Source organism: Ixodes scapularis, unplaced genomic scaffold (genome assembly GCF_016920785.2).
Source record: "Ixodes scapularis isolate PalLabHiFi unplaced genomic scaffold, ASM1692078v2 PGA_scaffold12__126_contigs__length_90152505, whole genome shotgun sequence".
In the NCBI taxonomy this organism is placed as follows: domain Eukaryota; kingdom Metazoa; phylum Arthropoda; class Arachnida; order Ixodida; family Ixodidae; genus Ixodes; species Ixodes scapularis.
This window is the reverse complement of record NW_024609838.1, coordinates 23321809-23344983: the sequence shown is the minus strand read 5'-3', so window position 1 is coordinate 23344983 and position 23175 is coordinate 23321809. Positions and strand designations below refer to the sequence as shown.

Below are 23175 nucleotides of genomic sequence, written 5' to 3'. Positions count from 1 at the left end.
GTGTTTTCTTCTTTGTTTCCCCACCCATCGGCATCCCATTTAAAACACTAATGACGCCGTTTTCCCTTTCGACAGGCGGCGGATGCAGACGTTCGATAGGTGGCGTTGCGGACGCATTGCATCGTACTCAGGGCCGATGATACTGGTGGAGGTCGGGCTGGATGTCTGTCGGTGTCTGGAACAGTAACTTGTTCTGAAAGCGAGCATCTGAAAGAAATGGCATTTTTCCGCGTGAATTCCTAGTTGCCTCATATGCGTACTTGGAATATTTTCTATGGACGGAGTGAGGGCGTGAAACGCGTGTACTTACAAGTACAGCCTGGTCTTTGGTACAAGGTGGAACCACAGCTTGGAGGCCTGAAAACTTGGAAATCAACAGCATGGGTGCCATTCTACTTTAGCTGCGCCATATTAATTCATCACCCGATTATTAGACAAGTTACACAATACCATCCTACTATAAAAAAAATGTAAATAAATGTACAAAGCATCTGTTATTCCCAGAGGAAATGTGAACAGTGTTTTGTGCGGATGGATGAATTCGTGTGTCTATTTAGGGTCCGAACTATGGACATTCTGAACTTTTAAATTGTTTCCGGTTTTGGTGTCGTTTCCGTCTGTTTTACGGTGCATTTTAATTTCGTTTACATGTATTAGTAGGCCGCTGCAGTCTAGGGGGTGGCATGTTTCCCCACCAGTCTTGAACGAGTAGTCTTGTATGTATGCACATGACGGTGTCGAGATACATGCAATGAAAATCCACACAACTCACGTCCGCGGTCTTCTCGCTAAATACGTTTATTTATTCGTTTTGATTCACATTCCCCCTTCCCACCCTAAAAAAACAAAACAACAATCAACAACAGTGAAACGTCTATGCTAGAGTTTATACGTGAGCGCACAACTATTCGGATCACGTTATTTATATATAAAAAAAAATACTTTGTATAGCAGTACGCGCGACTCACTTAACAAAGGCACATGAGGATCGACTACACTACGTTTTGTGACGAATGGACAGTGTTGCCGTCACGTTGAAGGTTCAAAACACCGTCATCATCATCGTCATCCACCCCAGCTCGCACCAACCATATCCCAAGGCACAGTGTGTACAAGAAAATAGCGTTACCTGTAGACAGCTAGCTGCGTTCTCAAGTACACAAGTCGATAACAATGAAAATAAAATAGCTGTAATCGCGACCCGACGGTCACTGCGTCTGTTCGGTGCTTCCTAACTCTCGCTATACCTTCACAACACTGTTAGTCCACGCAGGACTAAAGGGCGCAAGTTTTTAGGTCACTTCGGTCACCGCTATGTTAAGTGTCTCGTCGTGTTCCGATGGGAGTCACAACTAAGGTTTAACAGGTATGAGACAACGTGCTAAAAGTGACACTTTACCACGCCTCTCAGACACGATCAGACTGTGCGTAGAGACAGCCAGGATAAGAAAAATGTTAGGCCACCGAGAGTTTATGCTCTGGCGCCCTCCAGTAGCAGCGGCACTGGAAGCTGACTCACAGCAAACACTTCCCAGAAAATTCCATTAAAAAAAGTTCTAGGTTCACAGGCATTCAACGTGTACACAACGTTACGCTATGAAGGGTGTATATATGTATAGCTGGTCAAGAAGTCTGTATAGAATATAAACATCTCAAAAATCAACTTTTTTTCCCCCCTTCTGTTACACTTGCGTTTGCCTCACCCCAAAAGAGGTTTCGGACGAGCGCAGGTAACTCCAAGAAGTGGAATCACGTTTCTCCGTTATCATCAGCCTTATTTACAAGCAGGCACACGCACACACAAACATTAGTGGACAACTTTCCCGATTGGCCAACAAGTAGACCCAGTTTTCTCAAAAAATAAAAATAGAACGCGAAACAGCTACGAGCGAATAAATGGAAAAGAAAATCGGCAGTCGCACGTCAAGTTAACAAGCACTCTTTACCGTCACAACGTCGTTACATTGAGCAGTTATTGGATCCCCGACGACTTGCTGCAGAAAACACCGGAAAACACATGCATAAAAAATAATAAACTTTTTCGGGCACATCCGAAATCATAAGTAATAAAACTTCCGAAAGAAAGAAAAAATGGAATCGTGTAAGCGACTCATAGCTTAATTCAGGAAGTCTACACAACCCTACATAGTGCGAAACATTACTCCAAAGTGGCATTTAACGCTTTGCGACCGTTTCAGGCACACAACGGCAGCAAAGTATCAAATTCGGTACATGATTTTTAATAAAAGAAAAGCAGTTATACGTTTAAGCCGTCCACGTTACATTTCTTTCTGTTGGTCCCATCCCAAGTCGGTACCTCCACGAACCGTTTTAAACCGCCCCGCCGGAAGCAGGAAAAAGGCAAAAATAAACATATACAGGCATATATAAACAAACGTAAAACACTGGAAACAGCGTAACTCTCAATACGCTCGAAAGTAGCTCGTGCAACAATGTCCCCTAGCAATATACACCAACTCATGTTTTATGACGTAACGGTGCGTGCGTAAATGCTTCGCGCCTAAAAAAAAGTTTCATGCGCACGCGCAGAGCAAATGTGCGTTTTATCAGTGAGTTGGTGTATAGGTAAGTGATCAAGTAGGTGTTGCCTTGCCCGTGCGTGACCTTAAACTTCCAACCTGCCGCATGCTGTTACCACATGCGACCGAAGACTTAGGTGTAAAGAAGAAAAATAGCAGAGAATTGTATTATTACAGGCCTTAGAAAGGGTAGGGCGGAATGGCCGCTTCAGAATCACCGTCAACCGACCTAGAAGTGCCAGAAGAAGTAATCCAATCAATATCCTTATAGACACAGGTCTTCGGCAGTGGGTACCGATCATGTCGACGCAACTTTCCGCAAAGAAAAAGAAGACAAAAACTGGCATCTACAGCGGCGACGTGGACGCTGTCGTCGCCAATACGATCTCACAGCGCGCAGCGCTGCAGTGTCGGTAAAACCACGTCGAGCGGTCTAGAGTCTAGACGATTAGACACAAACTTGGACGCGGAGTAGAGTCGCATAAATGGCGCCGAACAATAACAAACAAAAAGTTGTATATCAAGAAAAACAAAGAGAAAAAAAAAAACGTGTCAAGGCATATGGCGGTTCGACCCCAGCCGCACTGACAATGAGCTCAGTTCAATGAGACACACGAGAGAGGTACAATCTTTCACATCTGTTCGATGATCTTGTACTTCTGGCGCAGATCCATCTGCAACTCGCGCGGGTCCTTCTTCTTCCGCGAGCGCAGAAGCTCCCTCAGCTCTGACGCCTTCATGCCGAAGTTGAGGCCGTCGCTACCGGGTGGCAGGGTACCACCGTTCCTGAGGACCACTGCGGGGTCTTGACCACCAGGACTCTTGGTGGCAGTCGACGACTGGACGACTTGGTCCTTGGTGCCCCTGGCGCCCATCATCTTGAAGTCATCGTGATGGCCTCTGGAGACCGCGGCGGCGGCGGCGGTGGCAGACGACGACTTGGTCATCTGGACATCCGGAGGACTCCTGGTCACCGGCGAGTCAGCGGGGCTTCCGTGGTGGCCGTTGGTGGACGCCGGGGGCACGTCTGGTACGGGAGTCTGCATCCTGGGCGTGGACCTGTCGTCGCCCTCTTCGCTGGTCGCTGTCTCCGGCGGGGGTACGGACGCCGAGCTCTCGACCTCGGCCCTGTCGTCGTCTTCGGCGGTGGTCGAACCGGAGCGTACGTGGGGCAGGGACGGCGGGGTAGACTCAGGGCTAGGCGAGAATCGCGGCGTCGAACTCTTGGAGAGGTCGTCTTGAGGCTGCGGGTAGGACAGATAGAAAAACGAGGGTATGTAATTACACTGTTTGCAGACAACAGAGTACGCCTTCTGCTTGCTGCGTCTGTTGGGAGATGGCGCCACAAGTCGCATTCATTGCTAACTCGGTCGTCTGCGAAGACGGCCGCCGTTTACTCGAACAGTATTGTGGTACATAACCGCCTAGTCACAAGCACTTTCTCTCTGAACGTAAACGTTTTTTTTTGTTTTTTGTTTTCTTCAAATTTTATTTTGTTTGAGCACAACGCAAGAAATCCCGATTCCCAAAAGAAGAACAAAATATATTTGACAAAACTGGATTACTCTCGATGCGGTTGACGTCTGCAAGCAGCCTCGCTGCGAACGCTAGTCTGGCATGCAAAAAAGAATAGACTATCAGGCGATCCGTGCGCACCAGCAGCAAGATGGCGGCGCCAAGAGGCCGTGTCGCAAACGTCTTCTATACCGTGCGTCCAGTATAAAGTTAAAAGACTATAAAGGGAAATGTCACGTGCGTTGCGGCCGCTTCGGAACGGCGGGGTATTGACGCGGACATCAAAGAAGCAGAAAAACATCACCAGTGAGCTCTGTATGCAGAATAATTTTCCCGTTTACTTCGCAAAAAAAAAAAAAAAAAAAAACAGCGGCGTTGCGCATTATATAAAAATAAATTAAGTTTACTATAGTATTTGAACTACTTCAACTAGTCGTGGCAAAACTAACACGCCTAGCGTGACGTCTTCTTCCTTTCGTTTTCTCTCGCTCTCTTTCTCATTCTTCCTATGGGAGCCATATTCTGGACAAGGAGTTCCAAAACCGCGGTAACCGTTAATTAAAAAAAAAATCTCGTACGCTGAAATTTTACAAGGTGTGTTATCGACACAGTATCAAATCATTTGGCGTTTCTTGAATCTCTTACTTCCAAACTAGATGGTGCAACAAATATGCATAAGGTCTCTAATGGCCTTCTGCTCGCGGCCATTTATATCTAGTGGGCTGTGGAACGCATCGTCAGATGCGCAGTAGCTGTCTTCTGCGGAAAATCGGACGACGCCGCGCACAGTCCAGTGACGCGGCATTTTTCGCCTGGGTGATAAGCGACGGAGTGGGCTGTGTTCCAAATCTTACCCGAATGGATCCGAGTTACTTCGGCGGGTTGTGTCACGTGACAACACAGATTAAAAAAAACGCTGGACGCGGGTAGGTTTTAGAACGCCAAGGTACAAACCCCTTACCCTGGAGTAAGATCGAGTAAATTTTGGAACACGACCGAGGTGTAGGTAGATAATCCAGTCATCTCTATCCTACTCCGCAGGTTGGATTGGATCGTGTTGGCTATTCCCTTTATAACGGGTGATAAGACGTACATACAATGGTGGCTACATCGCTAGGCCGACCTCCTCGCCGACATTAGAAAGTATATAGTAGATCCTTCCGATGACTCCGATAACTATACCCGATACTCCGCCGCCACCTTTGCGCGTGCATCGTATCGTTATCGGGGGTATCGGAACGATTTAGTAAAACTCTCTATTACCGTATCATCCGTATGCCGTCACCGACGCGTGGGGATAAGTTATTCTACCGTCTGCACACTTTGTCTTCGAAGCCGCGGCAAGAGTCAAGACGAGTCAAGCCAATCCAAGCAGACTCGGCCCATTCACCCCCCCTCCCCCAAAGCGACTGGCTGGCGGTGTGCTGAGGGCGAACCTCCGCTCAATTGAATCCGGCGCAAAACAAAACAAAAAAAGACGTGAGAACTAAAACTATCGTCACGATGCTTCCCCCTTTTTCTTTTTTTTGCTCTTTAAAGCTTTAGCGTCGGCGCCGTATAACACAACCCCGCGTGAATGACGCGACACGCTTTAGACAACCATGGTGGGAAAACGCGTATACACCGATGATGATGGTCACATGGTGGTTCTTACGCCGTCTTTTTCTTGAGAGACCAAAACAAAAACGTATAGAAGGTGGTTCCGGTCGTCGTGCTATGAAAGCAAAAGCCTTCTTTATGTCTCCTCACACCGGAAAATGGTTCGGGGGGTCATGGTACGCGCATAGCCAGCAAAACAAAACAAAGAGTCACGGACACGAGCTCTCGCGGCCGCGGTCGCGGAATGAGAGGAAAAGAAAGAGGGGGGACGTGAACGGCTCTGAGTGTCATTTCTGGAACGGCGTTCACTCTCTCGCGTTGGCGTTAAATCTCTCTATACCTGGTGTTTGATGAACGTCGTGTTGCAGTTCATATACTCTGCGTTAGAGGTAACCCAATCTCTGTTGTTCCTACGCGTGGACATCAGACATCGTGCGCTCTCTACCAGCTTGAGATGTTACATCGTATCCATCCGCGTGCACAACCAACGTGTAATGTAATCAATGGTAAATTATTTCTGTGTGCGTGTGTGTTCTACTGGAAGAATTTGGCTTATGAGATGTTTTGGGACGTACGGTGGCTCCTTACTGCTTCGGCTCAAATGCGCGCTCGTTTCTGTACAGACAAGTGGCTCATACAGGTGCAAAAAAGAAAACGCATACTCACGCACGAATACACTCACTCTCTCGCTCACGCACAGACATATAGTGCTCATGTACTTATACACTTGGTCCCCATGCACAGACACACAAACATTAATTGAATCGAACTCACGTGCAGACACACCCTCAGACGCATACATTCATACGCTCAGATTATTAATACACTCAGTCACACACACACACACATACTATTCCCTCACGTCTATAGACATGTCCACTTAAAAATACACACACTCACTCAGATATTTATACAGGGTCCGTCTTTGTGTTTGCTGTTCTTCCTATTATTCATATTATACACGATGTTTTCTGCGGAAGCTATCGAAAATCCATAAAAAAAATATGCTGGCCGAGATAAAAAAAAAAGACTCTTTGCGCCTTGGCGAACGTTGATGAATGCAAAAACATGCTATTTAGCGAGACAACCAGTTTACTGATATTTATAATTAGTGAAAATAAACATATTGTTCCGCTGAGAAACTTGCTAAGCACCATCGAAAACCATTCTTTTTAGAAAGATATAAGGCAGGGGCAGCATTTTACGGCGTTCTAAAAGAACGCTCAGTTTGGACACCGTTTCTAGGTTTCGGTTTCTTATCAGAGCGCGCATTGGAGCGCTCATTTTCGCCCCCGGTCCTGCTCCCCGGCGCGAAGCCACCGCCTCGCCTCCCTCGCCTACAGCTGGTGGTGGGCGAAGAGTTCGGGTTTGGGAGGAGCTTCCCCTCAACTCTAAACCTGCCACCAACTTGTCTTACTGAAGGAAGTGTGACGCAGGCATGTTGCGCGCCTCGGCCACTGGGGAGCGGGACCGCGGGCGAAGAGATGAGATCCGATCAGACACTGAAACCTAGAAACGCGTCCAAACTGAGTGTTTTAACGGAACGCCGTAACATGCTGCCCCTGCCTTATATCTTTCTAAAAAGGGTTGTCAGGCCTTACCGGAACTATATAGAAGACAAGTCGGTGACAAGTTTAGAGTTGAGGGGAAGCTCCTCCCAAACCCGAACTTTTCGCCTACCACCAGCTGTAGGCGGCATTCAGGGTTGCCAGGATGGGCTGTAAGTAGCCCAATTGGGCTACTTATTTTTGTGGTTTCCGAGAAAATAGGGTGGTTTTAACCGCAGTGATGTACCCTTGCAACGCCATTGTTTCTGGAAACTAGTGATGTTCGGTTTTCTTTTCTTTTTTTTTTTTTTGTAAGTGCATGTGTTATGTATTCGCAACTTTCACGACCTATAGAGGGCGCGCTGGCACCTATCAAAATGACTGTCACCTGGATGATCGTTGTAGAACTGCATTACGATGCTAAGTCTGCGAAGCGTAAGTAATTATAGTTTTTCTATATACGAGCAGTACTACAGCCTTACTTCATTTCCTCACGTCGGGAATGTGTAGGCAATCACCTTTATTGGGAAGCCAATCATCCAGGAGCTATAGAGCGCTACTTTCACACCGCGGTACCACCATCGCGCAAAGTTGCGAATTATGTCACGAGTGTTCCAACGAGACGTTTCAGACACTTTGTGTGAAGATTTAAAGTTTTGGCTATTGTTATAGCCCGACATTTGGCTACTTTTGGGATATATATCTCACAAAAACGTGGCGGGGTTAATCTGCGAGTACCTGGCAACCCTGGTGGTACTGGCACGAGACCACGAATGTCCCGAGAAAGAAGGGAGGGGACGCCGGCGTCCTCCGATCTTCGACAAAACCGAAACGGTGGGAGGAGCAAGCAGATCGCCCTTTTGGGCTCCGATGGCGATAGCCAGAGGGACCGTAGCACACGCAGCGCCCCATCGTGCTTACGGGTTTCTTTAATCGTTGTCCGAATACAAAAACGGTGTTATCAGCCGTCCACCATCCGCCCATCGCAAGCACAAACAACAACAAAAAAGTTAGGGCAAAGAAGTTGTGTAGCAGACGGTCTCCACAAGACATTTTTCCTCGGTCACGAAATGTCGTCGGTCCAGTTCGCTCGACTTTATTTCTACGTTTATATCTTTGTGTGTGAAAAAAGTAAAGGGGGAAAAGGGGGGGGGGGGGGGGGGGGGGGGGTAGGGGGGTTTGTTGGCGTCTAGAATCGCGGAATCTCCTATCAGGAGGAAAATAAAGAGGCGCCGCCGTAAGAATCCCGGGCGGTGGGAAAGAATGATGGGAAACACGAATATCTCAATAGTGGCGAAAACGAGGGCAGATTAGGGCCGACTAGAAACAAGAAGACGACACTGCCAGCGGCCGTTTCCGCGTTCAAACTCTCGGCGGCCACCCATTTCCCTGAATATATTCGCTAGAACCGCCGTTTACCCGCTTTTTTTTTTTTTTGTTTTCTTTTGTTTTCCGGGCGAGCCACTTGCGTTTTTTCTCAAATTGTCGATGATAAAAGAGACCGTACAGCATACGTTATCGTGGGGAGATTGAGAGAACGGAGAGTTTTAGTATTGCGTATATAGGAGCGTACGCAAACACTGAGCTTTTGCGTTAGCGTTGCGCGTATAAGCGTTTGCTCCGTGTAAGCCATACTAAAACTCATTAGCGAGTTTTCGTCGATGGTTTTCGCCGTCCCGCAACGCTTTCCGCAACACGCTTACGATACCCTGAACTCTACAGTCAAGGCCATTGGCGCGCAGGCGCAGTAGCGGCTTCTTCGTTGCGGAGATGGGCTCAGCGGAGGGGGAAACGCGGTCTACGAAAACCCCATTTCCCTACTATTGGCGTTTAATAGTTAGCGCAACTTCCAAACGAGTGGCTTTGTTTCTCAAAAACTATTTTTAAACGAAAAAAAAATAATAATAATAACGCGATTTCATTTTTCCAGTCTCTTTCCCAGGCCTCGTTCCCTGGCTGCACGACGCCATTTTTTTTTTTAGCAAAGGCGCCGGCTAGCATGAACATTTTGAATAATGAATCGCGTTAGTTTTACCTGTATACAGGGGCTTTCGTTCCTCACATATCCATAGATTCATACAAACTTTCTCTAAATACCCCCTCGTTTTTTTTTTTTTTTTAATGCGCTAGCAATATAGTGCCCACATGACAGCGAAAAGCTGATGGGGTTCGTCTGCGAACAAAACAGTGGAAAGGGAAGCGCGTCGCGTGGAGAGAAGGACAGTAGTGAAGGACAAAGAGGAGAGGGAGGCGGGTCTGCGTCAGGCGGAAGCCGGAAAAAACAATTAAAGGAAGATCCATCGGTTGATCTTTAGGGAATCCGTTAGTATGACCCTTTGGGAAACAATTCCCAAAGGGGGACAACCGAGCAAACAAGAGTAAACGAAGAATACGACCATTTTCACGCCGAACAAAGCATCTGGATGGATGGATGGATGAATACGGCTGAGCCCTTTGGATTGGGCGGTAGCTCACGCCACCTAGCCATTTTGTTTTACCATTTAAGCTTAGAATATTTAAATGTAAAATCTATAGTCACTCCGCAGTGCAAAGAAAGTGAGGCTATGAAACCCCCTTGCCATCAGCGAATAAGAAAATACCTAGTTTTCTCTCGATTTCTGCCACCATTCACTTAATATTTGCTTGGGGCGTGGCGGTCGCACCTATGCTGCGACCGCCACGCCCCCTACCTCCCCATTCTAGTGCTACATCCCATAACTTCGTCAACGCGGCGATCGAAATCGAAATCGTGCCACTCCTATCCACGGGTACGGTGTAGTAGACCCTACCATGGCCAAAGATGTCCCATAATGCACCGCGCGCAGTGTTGTTGTTTTTGTTTATTTGTTTTTAACTGAAGAAAGAAACAAAAAACGACTAAAAAATGTTAGTCTATCGTCTTTTCACACCGATGGCGATATCCGATACTGGGCATGCGCAACATTTCCAAGTGTTTCCGGCCAACGATCTTTTCCCGGGAGTACCGTTAACCCAAAATCGGTATTGGAAAGTTTTAGTAGATCGTTCTGATGACTTGGCTAGCTTGCGTTTTTACAAATCAGTGCGACCGTTTTTGCGGAAACATCTAAAAAAGAAAATTTTATATTGTGTGAGCTTTTACAGCATATGCTAAAATGTATGTTGTTGTTTTGTTTTGTTTTGCATTCGTCTTCAAGTTGCTTTTTTTTTTTTTTTTTTTTTTTGGGGGGGGGGGGGGGGGTTGCTTTTTAATTCGACCAAAGTGCATTAAGGGTGCCGTGACGTTCTAATTTTAGTCCGCAATTGTGCAGCGATTCCACAGCTGTCAACAGAAAGAAGTGTTTCGAAATGGGTATAAAAAAAAAACAAAAAACGCTAGTAAAGAGAACTTTTCACGTGTTCATGATACGTTTTAGTTCTGAGGAGCCTATTATTAGCACTATACTTTGTTTCAGCTTAAGTTCAGACGCGACCGACGCTACAAGAGCGAGCTCCGGGCTTTCAGCGTCCCTGCCGAGCACGCGCGCTCGTGCGGAGCAAGCGCTGTCTAGGGCCACGTGCTCGCGCTTGTGTAGCATCAGCTGCGTCTATACTCCGTTTCACCTTATGTTGTACCGCAGCGAAGGCTAGAAGCGCGAGCTCATAGCGTTGGCAGCTGCCCTTGGTGCACGAGAGCTTGTGCCGCCGAGATGTGCCCTAAAGCAAGGAACTCGTGCTTGTAGCCTTTCCTGAAGTACATGATAAGGCGAAATAGAGTATAGACCTAAGCTGAAACAAAATATAGCTAGCCGCCGAAAAAAAAAAAAAAAATCAGAACAAGCCGCGATTAAACGACCGGAACTAATTTCTCTCTCAATTCCTTCCGGCGCGAACTAATCAAAAATAGCCCGCGCAGCGCGCTTTCCCATAGCGAGATAACGGCAGCGAGACTGCGTGCACGCATACAACTGCTCGAGAAAAAAAAAAACGCCGGTATCTATTTCATCCAATACCGTTTCTCCTCTCAGCTTTAATCTAATTTTGGGTTTTTCGTCTTTGTTTTATGTCTCCTTACAAACAAACAAAAAAACGGAATAGCCTTAGGGAGGACTGGCAAAACGGGTCACACGCGATCGAAAAAAAAATATAAAGAAAAGGTCGGTCGTTGGCTGCCGCGGGTACGCCACGCCGATATTTCGGGACTGGTTCACCGACGCCCAAGCCTTCTTCTTCCTCCTTGCCCGTCTTGAGTCAGCTCAGCCCCTAACCGACGCGTTATCGCAAGAATTCGCGGTTTCACTACTTCGGTTCCTCCAGATAGTTTTATTATTATTTCTATTACTATAGCCCCCCGAATAAGGCGGTAACCGGGATGTTTTTGAGCAAAAGAGTGACTTGATCAACGGTCAGATTGAGTAATTGAATGAATGGAGGTGTCTTTATTTTACGGGTTTTCTGTCTGTATATATATGTCCTGTTCGGAAAGCGGAAAAAAACAACATTAGATCTAAAAACTAACGATAACAATCCAGGGAGGGGGGGGGGGGGGGGGGAACAAAAGGACAAAAACGAATCTCCAAACACAGCCAGGTGGCTGGTGCGCGCTGAAAAACTTCTGCCTGGGCCCGGTATCCAAACCAGGGGCCTCCTCCATTTCCAGTGGAGCGCTCTACCAAATGAGCTTACCAGGAGTTAGAAGTCAGTTTTATCAGCTGCCACCAGTCTAACACCAACAAGGCTGAACAGCCTGCATTTTAAAGTTATAATATAAATGCAATTGTTTTTTTTGTTTTTTTTTTTTTTTCACAGACTTTGTTGCATTGCTAGATTGTCCCGGTAGTGATGCGCGAATTTTCGAAATTATCGAATCGAGTAACGTACTATTCGATTCGTTGTTCGCATCGAATCCGTGCTCAGCTCCATTGAGTGCGCTTCTCAACGCGCACTGCTGCACTGCGGAGAAGCAGCCCCCGCGGCAAAAAGGTCCCCGCGTATCTCTCTTCGCCGCAGCGCGCAACGTGCATACAGGAAAAAGCCCTCCTTCAGAGCGGGATGGCACGCACGCGTTAAACCAATACCACACTCGAAGACGAGCCTAGTCTTCAGGGTCGTATCGGTTTAGCGTCCCGATGACGGTAGCTCTCTAGGGAGGGAATCTAAGGACCGCGCATAGTCTAAACATACACCCCACCTAGACACGTGTCCTTATCGGACCCGAGCACAATAGAGCGTAAACAGAAGCCTCCGGAAAAAGGCGACTGCGCCCTCTTGAATAGAGAGACCTTTGTCCTCGCGTCGGGAGACAGCTGTTTATCGAATCGGCGTTCGCATTGTTTCCTAGAATCTATTTCTCCCACTCCGTCGCGCCGTTTTCGTGTTTTTCTTCCTTCTCCTGTGTGTGTGTGTGTTGGACCTGAATCTCCGCGCGTGCTTGTCTGGTCGGGGCGTGTTTGTCATTTCTCCTCGTACGGCTTTTTGTTGTTGTTTTTCTTCCTTCCTCTCCGCCGCATACAAGGTCCCCGAGCTCTCGGAAAACAAGGACGTCTCAAAACGAGCGTTCCTCCGCACACGCTCGCGTCCTCCGTGCATGACGAATCAATTCGGGAATTCGTGAGCCAAGTTCAAGTCACGCGCCAAAACGAAAACAAAAATGTATTATTAAAAAAAAAAAAAAGTTAAATGGTCTTGGATGGTACGACAGAGAAAGCTCAGAAGAGGCGTCGACGACAACGTGCATAGACCACCAGGCGGCTCTGACCTCATGTCGCTGCGGTGGCGCTGCTGTGAGCATGACGCATGCGCAGTACGCTTCAACTGGCACAAATTTGGTTTCTGCGTTGGCCAATAAGTTGGGTTTCCCGTTTGCAAAAGTTCAATGTAGTTTTCTTTTGGCGTGTGTGTGTGTGTGTGTGTGTGTGTGTGTGTGTTTGTGTGTGTGTGTGTGTTTGTGTGTGTGTGTGTGTGTGAGAGAGAGAGAGAGAGAGAGAGAGAGACAATAAAATAAATGGCGTGTGCACGGGAAACCCCAACCCTCCGGAGAACTGACACGTGACCCGAATTTGTGGAAAACGGCTTCATAACGACGAGAGAAGGAACGAACGAGACAATGGGAGCGGTTGGGGGGTTAATTGTCGATGTTTATCGGTATTTCCCGAAAACGCGCAACTTAACCTATCAGTAGGATTCCGTGTTTTCCGAGTTTATTTCTCGTGGTATTCGGAGGGTGTGTTTTCGGAGTTCATTTTCCGCTCAACATCCGGAGGTTCATCGGAGTATATTTTTGTTGGATTCCCGATTCTCTAGAATGCGGAGTTTATTTTACGGTGTTCCCAATTTAAAAAAAGAAATTAAAAGCAAAATAAATAAACTACGGACACCCGCGTTGTCCGGGACTGGGAACTTTTTTTGAAAAAGGCGAACCTCTTTCGTCAGCAGTTCTAGATTTCAAAGCAAACTGAAGTCGTATCTCCTCCGAACCACAGACCCTGCGTTTTAATAAAATTTACTTGTAAAACACCGACTTTTTTTTTTTTTTTTTGTGCGTGTGTATGTGTTTGTGATTTCGAAATTTGGAGTTTTTCGCATAAATCCGAATTAACAAAAAATTCAACGGCGATTTTTTTTTTTTCTTTTTTACTTATCCGGAAACACTATCTATAAGCTAAGGCGTTCCCCGTGCGCATTATTTTTTTTTTTAAGATGCATTCGTGCACGTGTTTTGTTTCGTAACCGAAACAAAACATCCGATGCCATTATTTTACCAGTACCAGAGCGCATGGAACCTACTAGGCGGTGGTAGGGTATACACATATATATACTTGGATCGATAACGCGTATTTACGTGACGGCACCCCAAGTAGGCTGGTGTTTTGATGCCATCCCGGTTGCCGACGATAACAGCGTTGTACGCTTACCTTGTCTACCGTATACTTATTCAACTATACAATACACCCTCGATTTCTTTTTTCTATCTTTCTCGACGCTACGAGCCAACGAGACCAACCAAACAGGCAGGGGCGGATGCAGGAATTTCCTGAAGGGGGCCGGTCAGGTCTTGGTCAGCGTACCATACGTTTAGGAACATCCTCTCCCTCGTTTCACGCTCTAAATTTTACATATCCAGAAATCAAGAGGGGGGTCAGGACATCCGGACCCCCCCTCTAAATCCGCCCCGGGGTACGTGTTCTTTCATCGCCTAAACAAGTCAAGTGCAGCGAATGTCCAGTGACATGCACTTTTGGGATGTCTGTTCGTGGTTGTGCGTGTGTGTTTGAGCCTTCGTCTGTACTCTGGCCTAAGATGAAACAAACTATACGTCGAGTAGAGACGCTGGGAGATGCATATTTGCGCCGTTTTTCTTCCTTCCTACTTCTCTAAATAATAAAGTCGACCAAAAAATTTTTTTTCTTTGCCTAAGCTTTTTTTTTTTTTAGCAAAAATGCCACTTTGGCGCAAAACGTATACAAATTTTCGTTCGTGGCACAAATGGCGCAGCACTTCCATCGCTGCTTTTGCCCCGCTGCCCTTCGTTATATGCCATTTTCGAAGGCAATCACAAATTTTTCGCCCCAAAACTTGGACGCTATATGGAAAGCGTTTTGAAGCGACCGGAAGCTGCTAAATAAGGTCACTTCCTTTCGCGAAAAACCTTCACTGTGCAAAAGCCGAGAAGGCCGGTTCACACACACAGCGCAGAGGGCGCTGATGCAGCTCCCACTTGCACGTGACTCATAGCCGACGTGGTTCCACAGCGGTACACACGTGACTTGGTGCAGTTCCACAGCGGTGAACCGGCAACTCGGTGCCGCAATCGGCGCCTTTTTTCCGCGCCTATTCAACACTGCGCCGTGTGTGCGAACTGACTTCAAATACAGACGCAGCCGACGCTACGAGCTGATAGTAGAAATCGGATTGCGTCAAAACGGCGCCATCTTGGTTTACAGGTCCCGTTTCTGTACGTGCTCTATCATCGCTGAACCAATCATAAACGTTCTTGACACTGCTTGATCGGTCCCATTACCTTGTCACGTATCTGTTGCGTCTGGACTTGAAATGAATTTTGGGCCGGGATAGATGATTTTAAATTAGGATTTCACTAATCTCATATCGGTTGGAGAGCGGAAGTCAGAAGCCTGCTTTTCGGTATACGAAAATTCGAAAATATAGCCGGACTATTTCGTCCCTCCCTTCTTTCGAAAGCTCTCCGCCTTTTCACCGCGATACATCCGCGGTATGCCCAAAGCACGTCAGCCGACCCCAACTCACGGATTGAACGCGAGAACTGCGTCACTCGAACGCGAGCGGTCGTCCACAATCAATCCGTCGCCGAATATTTGGATTCGCGTTCGTGGCCAACGAGTGCCCCGATGGAGCTTATCATCCCTTGCGAATGACAAGTTCTACGGTGTGCTTATGCAGCACGGAAGAAGCTGGGAGTCATCGCATCCAAAGCCCGAAGCACGTCATAGACCGCGTGATTCCTCATTTTGGATTTCGAGTTGAGGGTTAAAGCTAAGGAGGAAGAAGTTGAGCAATAATTTCATGGCCCGCCCATTAAACTGAAACAAAGTATTCCACTTTTACGGTACTTCGAAGCGCGCGGCTTATTTCATGGTCCTATATACATATCGCGATTCTGCGTACCGGAGAGCATGTAACGCAACCCCCCCCCCCCCCCCCCCCCCTACTCCATTTCCCGAGAGTAATCTATACAGCGCATTCCTTCGCGTAGCGTATACCGCGGGACTTTACGAGGGCAAGGTACGCGACTGACGCATACCGCGAGAACAAAAGGACGGCCTAATCTCGAGCCTTCTTCATTTCGAACGCTCGCTGAGAGGCAGGCGATGCAGAAACTGCCGAGATAACGGAAGATATATCGTTGCCCGCGTAAACGACGCCTCAACTCGGAGCCTATGGCTATCCTATCGCAGCCGCCCAACGCACGTTTCGTTTTAGACGGCGAATAGGTAACTCTTTTTAATAGTTCCACGAAATTCCTCTTATACGCCCCGCTCTCGTATATACATACAGCTTCAAGGCGCTCATCCTTCGGGCGAAAAATGCCGAATACGTTGGCTGTGCACAGCGTCTGATATTCGGCACAAGCGTGCTTCTATTAAGCATGCGCAGAACCTATCCCACAGCCCAGTACACAAAGATGGCAGCGCGATGATTATTCAAATAGCCAGGTAGACTTTTTTTTTTTTTTTTTTTCCCCTATGCGGACGCTGCCATCTTGAATCGAGGAAATGCAGGTATGCCGCACGCGGCGAAAACATAGTTTTGCTGTCGACACACCGCTGGGAGAAAGAAGCTCACGCTTTTATCGCATCTATCAGCCTTGTTTTGCTTTTTCTATATTTATTTTACTTGTTCCAGGTTGTAATGACTTGTTTTTTGTTGTTGTTGTTGTTGTTTTGTTCTTTATACCGGATTTGTCAACTACGTTGGAGAGGACGAGAATACACGAAAAGGTAAACGACATTTTGTCGCGTGATGTCAATTTTCCCCGCTGAATTTGGCGGGGAAACTGAATTTCTGTATAGGTCAATTGACATCATTTTCTCCGCTAAATTTAGTGGGGAAATTGAATTGGTGTTGAGGTCCCTTGGCGCCAATAATTCCCGCTACATCTAGCAGGGAGACTGAGTGTGCGTATACAGGTCACGTGACACGAAGCCACATGACGTCATTTTCCCCGCTAAATTTTATCGGGGAAATTCACGGTTACGCTTTTTGGGGGTCTCACCTGAAAACCCATAGCCTATATAGCCGTTACGTGTTAAAAAAAAAAAAAAAAAAAAAAAAACGGAGTTGTGTTTTTGCCGTGCTTTGCTGCGCAGAGTGCGACAGCATTTCGACGTTTCTTTAATGAAGGCCGTATTCCGGCGATCCAATTGAGACCAACTATGTTCCCAAACTCGGCCCTTGTTCGCAGCAGAACGAGCTCACCTCGGTTCTCGCTTCCGGCGTCTCATTGGACCTTTTCCGAGAAGCGTTCTGCGCACGCGCGAGCGCCCGATGCCAAGCGGTGGAAGTCGGCACGAAAAAATCGAGGAAATTCGGAATGAGGCTGTAAATCGACGAGTAGAACGCGTAATTGCAGCATATATATAATTGTGTTTCACAAAAAAAGAAAGTGGACGGAAAGAAAAACACGACGTTTGGGTGGACGCTACGGATTTCCCTCTTTAAAGTCGCGCTAGGCCTACCTCGTTGCGTTGGGCACGCGACGCTGCTCAGAGAGCGAAGCAACTGGTAACGTAGCTCCCATTATTGATTGGTAGCGCAGGTCACTTCCTCGATTTTTTAGTTCGCGCAGCCACCGCCTGGTGCCGTCGGTATATGGAAAGGTCCATTGGCAAGACGTCCGCCAGTTTCTCGTGCGAGGCATTGTGAAGACGACCCGAGTAATTCCAGCAAGCGTACATACGACTTCTATCCAACACCCCCTTCTCAAAAAATGCAACCCCTGTCGGAAGCTACAGCATTCAACGTACAAAGAAACGAACTTTCTTCGAATCTCGACGAAGGTTCGAAATTTCGACCTAATCTGTCGAAGCTCGGGGATACACAAAAGTTCTCGACGTCCCTTATGTCAACCCAGTACCGGGTTTAGAGTCTGCTTCGAGGCAGCGTGCGACACCGATGAACTGCATATGACCGCGCCCGCCTGTCCGTCTCCCAAACGACACACGGAAACGAAAAACCGGCAAAAACAAGCGCGCGATAACTGAGGTGACAAGGGACGAACTCCTCAAACAATCGGACCCATTGTCTGTCGCGGAATTTCCCATGTCGACTCGGCGCCGTCCGCCGGTCGGACGGTTTGTCGGGCGACCAAAGTTCTGGGAGCTCGGTGGGAAGAGGGGAGTATCCTAGGAAGAGGAGGCGGTGGCAGGAGATCTCGCGCTATCTCGATGCAGCTATACGAGACTCACCCAGGGACGCGACGCCCAGGGATATTCAAATGGTCGGACCAGAGCACTAAAAGATAAAATGGCCTCCTCGGTTTGTATTGGGGAAAAACAGGGGATCGTAGAATGCGTGTATGCGTTGTAATTGGTGTATACATTGATATCATACACCGAGCGAATTGGTAACTATGGACCAATTTAATCCCGCTGAATTCAACCGGATGAGTTTTCCTGCTAAGTTGTCCAGTTCAAACCGTCGACGTTAAAAAAAAAAAAAGAACAGCAAATGATTTAAATTGTTTTTAAGTTAGCAGAAACGTTTACTATGTTTTGAATGTAATCGGGCGATTTTACACCCTCCTGGTGGGAAGGGAGGGGAGAGGGGGGGGGGGGGGGGGGACCCAGGGATTATAGGTTCTGCAGCGGGTTTCGATCTGGATGAGCATCGTACCGGCGTGCGTTCGTGCATTAATACGGCGTGATGCACGTTTAAAGGGTGGCAGTGGTACTGTAAATTTCTCCTCTACAGCCGAGACACCAGACGCTCATTGTGGGCCGATTAACTTCCGACTGTCTAAACATACACCCAACGCAATGACTTACAGCCACCGAGGGAGTGATTCGACCCTTTACACCTTCCGAGAAATGTATAAGGTTGAAGCTAGCGGACGACTTTCAGACATTTCGATTTTTGAAGAGCATTGCGTACTTCGTGCTGTAGGAAGTATTCACTGGCGGCCATACCTGTGTGCGCCACTGCGCTGACCGCATGCTGATGGCGAGCTTCCGCAGTCCTTTCGAAACATGCGTGACACATTGTTTAGATTGCCGGTCTTGGCAGCCCATTAAAGGAATATATACTTCAACGAAATTTGAAATATACCCGTCGTGTTCACAAATAGTCTCAATATAATCCACAATATCCGTAAATGACAATCGCACGTTTGTATTTTGAGCCTGACTCTGGCAAGCGCTCGGAGAGCAGCCAGCGGAGGGCGCGTCACGTGCGCCGCAATCGTGACGTAGTCTGTCTCAGGATGAGCAAAGCTGCGGCGAGGCTGACGTCGTCAGGATGCCCTAGCCGTTCTGCGGCGAGGCTGTCGTCGTCAGGATGCCCTAGCCGTTCCAGTCACCGAAGCGGTTGAAGCACATCACAGATCGGGCCACCGCAACTAACCGCAAAGCTGCTTTTGTGCAAATTTGGAGTGACGGGTTAATCATCTCTAATCTTGTAGAGGGAGAAGAGCGACGCCTGGGACGCACAAAGTGAGTCCCGTTGAGTGGGGAGTTCCTCCCTCCCCTTTTCTCTTGTGCTGGCCGTAGACCTGGCGGGATGACGTCAGGTTCAAAGCATGTATAGTTCTAGGCTAGGAAGTTACCGCCACTACCTGCCAAGGTTCCTAGACTGGCATTACAAACGAGGCTTTAGCAACATCCACCAGGTGCTCTTTGCTAATCGTTTTGTCTTAAAATTACTTTTCAGGTCTTTTTTTAACGAGATATTGGTGTGTCCGACGTGATACTGCTCCTTTGAGCACGTGTAAACCAAAAAATAAGCGTCAAAATTTCGTAGTACATGCGCCCTAAACAGCGCCCTCAAATGTGGCGTTCGGTGAACACCCCCTATAATCGATACAAAACGAGTCGAGACGCACACGTATAACCCTCTAGCGCGAGACCTCATCGAGCAACACTGGCGGGTGACATTTCTTTTCGCTTCTAGGCTAGGTGGCGCGAGCTACCACCCATTATATAAAGGGCTCCATCCATCGGGCTCGAAGCGTACGATTGGATCCGAGTTCACGCCGAACGCTTCGCAACGCTCGCGCCCCGCATCATGCTCAGAGCGCAATATGGGCGGCCTCCGAGGATAATTGGCGCAGCAGCCACCAGGTGGTGCGCGCGCTTTATAAAAAAGGGTCCTGTTCTACGCGGAACGAATTAATCGATTCGGGCAATTTTCTGAAATGAGAATTCTTTTTCGACAGCCTTTCACCGCAGGCGTTAACCGGGCCGTCGCATGATATCTAGGCCGCCCGGTTCAAAGTGACGAGACGCCGCTTTACGGGAGAAAAAAAAAAAGAGAAAACCGGGAGAGTAAACGAAGTACTCCACCACATTGCTGCGGTATTTTTATTTATTTATTCTCTCTTTACCTAGGACTGGAGTGACACGCTTCTGAAAGCCGTGCAAACAAGTTCGCCTCTTTAAATACGAAAAAAAGAAAGAAACAGGGGGAGAGGGAAACGTGTCAGCTTTGAACAGATTCGTACACATATAATAGACACTTCATATAAACGAAAAAAAAAAAAGAACGAGCACGAAATTAAAAACATCTGTCTCGTCAAGGATTTCCTCTTTTTTTTTTTAAGTTTTATTTGATTGTATACACACACCGTTTCTTTTTTTTTTTCCCCCTTTCTCGCGAGGGAATTTCGAGAAACGGCGAGACCCGGCGAACACACGTTGCATCGTGGCCCATTTTAGCGGATTTTTCTCTATTTCTTCTCTCTCTATGCTTTTCTTTTTTTTTTTTTTTTTTTTCGGAGTCTCCACGTAAACCCGTTTAAACTTACTCGTTCGAGCTTTGATCCTTTCTTTGTTTTCTTTGTCTGTGTCTCGCCTCGCCTGTCTTTTTCTTTCCCCTTTAGACGTAAAACGCAGTTGCGCGGGTACCCCGATACGCACGAGATATCGGTCCCTCTACGTCGGCTAAAACGAGATTGCGCGAGAACCTTGAGGGAGTGCGAAAGAAACGACACCCCCAGCCTTGTCTAACAACCGTCTACACGGATATCGCCGGGAAAACGATTAAAGCACGCGGCCAAGTATGGCCCGTTAACGGACGAAAGTTTAAGAATATTTCGTACGAATAATCATACGCATACCCAAGGCGACTAACGACTTTCGGTCAAGAAGGAGATGATTATTATTATTATTATTATTATTCGTTTTATTTAATTGCTTCAAAAGTAACGAACCACTAATTGCGCTTTTTGGTTCATGTTCATTCAGATGAAGGTGCGACAGAAAAACGGGCCCGTGTGCACATTACCGATAAGGAATTCGGTTTATACGGTGAGAGCGTTTGTGTCTATAAATAATGGTGTGTTTTCAATAAAAAAAAAAATCCCCTTGTATGTACTGCTCTGGGCTGTCTTGTCTTACGTGTCCTCGTTTTTCTGCAGCGCTTTTATGCTTCAAAGGCACAAGCGCTTACAACGCAGCGTACTTTTATTCGCGCGCGCAAACACACACACACACACAAACACACCTATCTTTACTACCATCATGGGTAGACTACATTCTACACCAACTCCCAGGGTCTCTTTCATGCCTGTGGCTGAGAACGCGGGCTCCGCGCGCGTACAAGAATACCAACACAAAAAAGCCGAGTTTTTTCATTAAAAACCACGGAATGGATAGCTCGGGTCATCCTAGGTTCCCCCAAGGATGGTCCGGCCGATTAGTGCGCCTGCTGTCTACACATACCCACAAAGGAGGAGAGCTAAAAGCAATCTAGGCGTTGCAACAACACCGAAGAGAGCTGCGCAGCGAAGAACGAGGCCTTCGCCACGCTGGCCGAGGGAGCAAGCCTGCGGAAATGTTTCCGACTTGCACAATCACGGCACAATGTTTTGCTCCGCTGGAGTGATCGTCGTCGGCTTCCTCGGCGCGCGGAGGGGAGGGGAGACCTCGGGTCTCGAGCCTGGGTTAGTCTGGGGTGTCGGCACCGTTGCGGCACTTCATTACACGCGCCGCCGCACCCTGGAATGCGGAGAAGGTAGTGCGCGGCTGCTGTTTGCCGTCGCTGCTGGGGCCGGAAGGCCGCGGCGCGCGTTTTTTTTTTTTCGTACCCGCGCTTTTTCGTACCCGCATTTTTTTCGTACCCGCGCTTTTTCGTAAGAGCGCGTTTTCTGTCGCTTTTTCGGTTTCCATATACGAAGTTTGCTCCCCCCACCCTTTTGTTTTTAATGTAATTTACTCGAGAATTGCGTAACGCAAGAAAACAGATTGTCAAAAAAGAAAAAGGGGCAAGGGCATTGCAATTACGATTTCTGTACCCAAAATGCTTTATGGGTAATAACATAACCATAACTTAGTTATATTTTCGGAGTACCTCTCGTCGAAAGTATACGAATACGCGTATACACGTTGATCTAGCTTCGACATCAATTCGTCCCGTGTGATATCTACCTCACATGACACACTGCCACGAGCAAAGTGGTGAATGAAGACAGCATTGGGCTAAATACATTTTTCGGCGCTGGGAAACGAACCGCTGCTGAGCAATCGCAGCACACTTCGGAGTGTGTATAGGAGGATTCCAACAGAAAGCTCGAATCTAGACAAGTTCTAACAGAAGGTTCTAATCCCAAACGAGCTCGAAGAGCAGGTTCGACGCCCCCGCAGGAGGCGTCGAACTTCGAAGCACACAACAATAACAACATCACGTTTGCATGCAAAAAAAAAAAAAAAAAAAAAGGAAACGATTTAAAGAAACTTAAGTGGGCAGAAAAGGTTGGTCGTCGTTGTACGCGGCAGAGAGAGAGAGGGGGCAGCTAATGCATTTTGAAGCGACGGGCGGGCGGGGAAGCAAAGGAAATCCTTGACTCTTTCCGCAGCACGCCTGCGCGTGCTAGCGCGCGCTTTAACGTGTCGCGACCAAGCCGAGGCTTCGTTTTCCCACGAACTTCCAAGCAGCTCGTGGCGAAGACGACGACGACGAAGACCGACCGACCGACCGATGCGGCGTGGGTGCGATCTCCTTTTGCGTCACAAAGCGGCGGAAACGGACCCGCCGTACTTCGACCCACTTCGTTTTCGTATAGACCTTTTCCACAAGGGCGCCGCCATCTTGAATTGACGTCACTTCCAGTATGGGCGAAAACGTAACTTTGCCGTTGCCACGCCAATAGAAGACATTTAGGATATAAGCCTAACCGTCACACATTCTCGTTTTGGCTCGCCTCTATTTTTTTACTAGTTACAGGATGAAACGTTTTACTTTTTTTTCGTCGCCCATACTGGAAGTGACGACAATTCAAGATGGCGGCGCCCTTGTGGAAAAGGTCTATAGTCGCGCGTGAGAGCGAC

The 23175-nt window shown here is 47.7% G+C and overlaps 1 protein-coding gene across 1 annotated transcript in view; it reads right to left on the bottom strand.

Moving 5' to 3' along the window:
• Positions 1-779: 779 nt before the first annotated feature.
• Positions 780-23175, bottom strand: part of LOC8051119 (Na(+)/H(+) exchange regulatory cofactor-like protein nrfl-1) — a 69335-nt gene continuing 46939 nt past the window's right edge. The window contains exon 6 of the mRNA XM_029992086.4: positions 780-3784. Coding sequence (XP_029847946.2) covers positions 3173-3784 — 612 coding nt within the window. The 3' untranslated portion in view covers positions 780-3172. The remainder of the gene's footprint in view (positions 3785-23175) is intronic.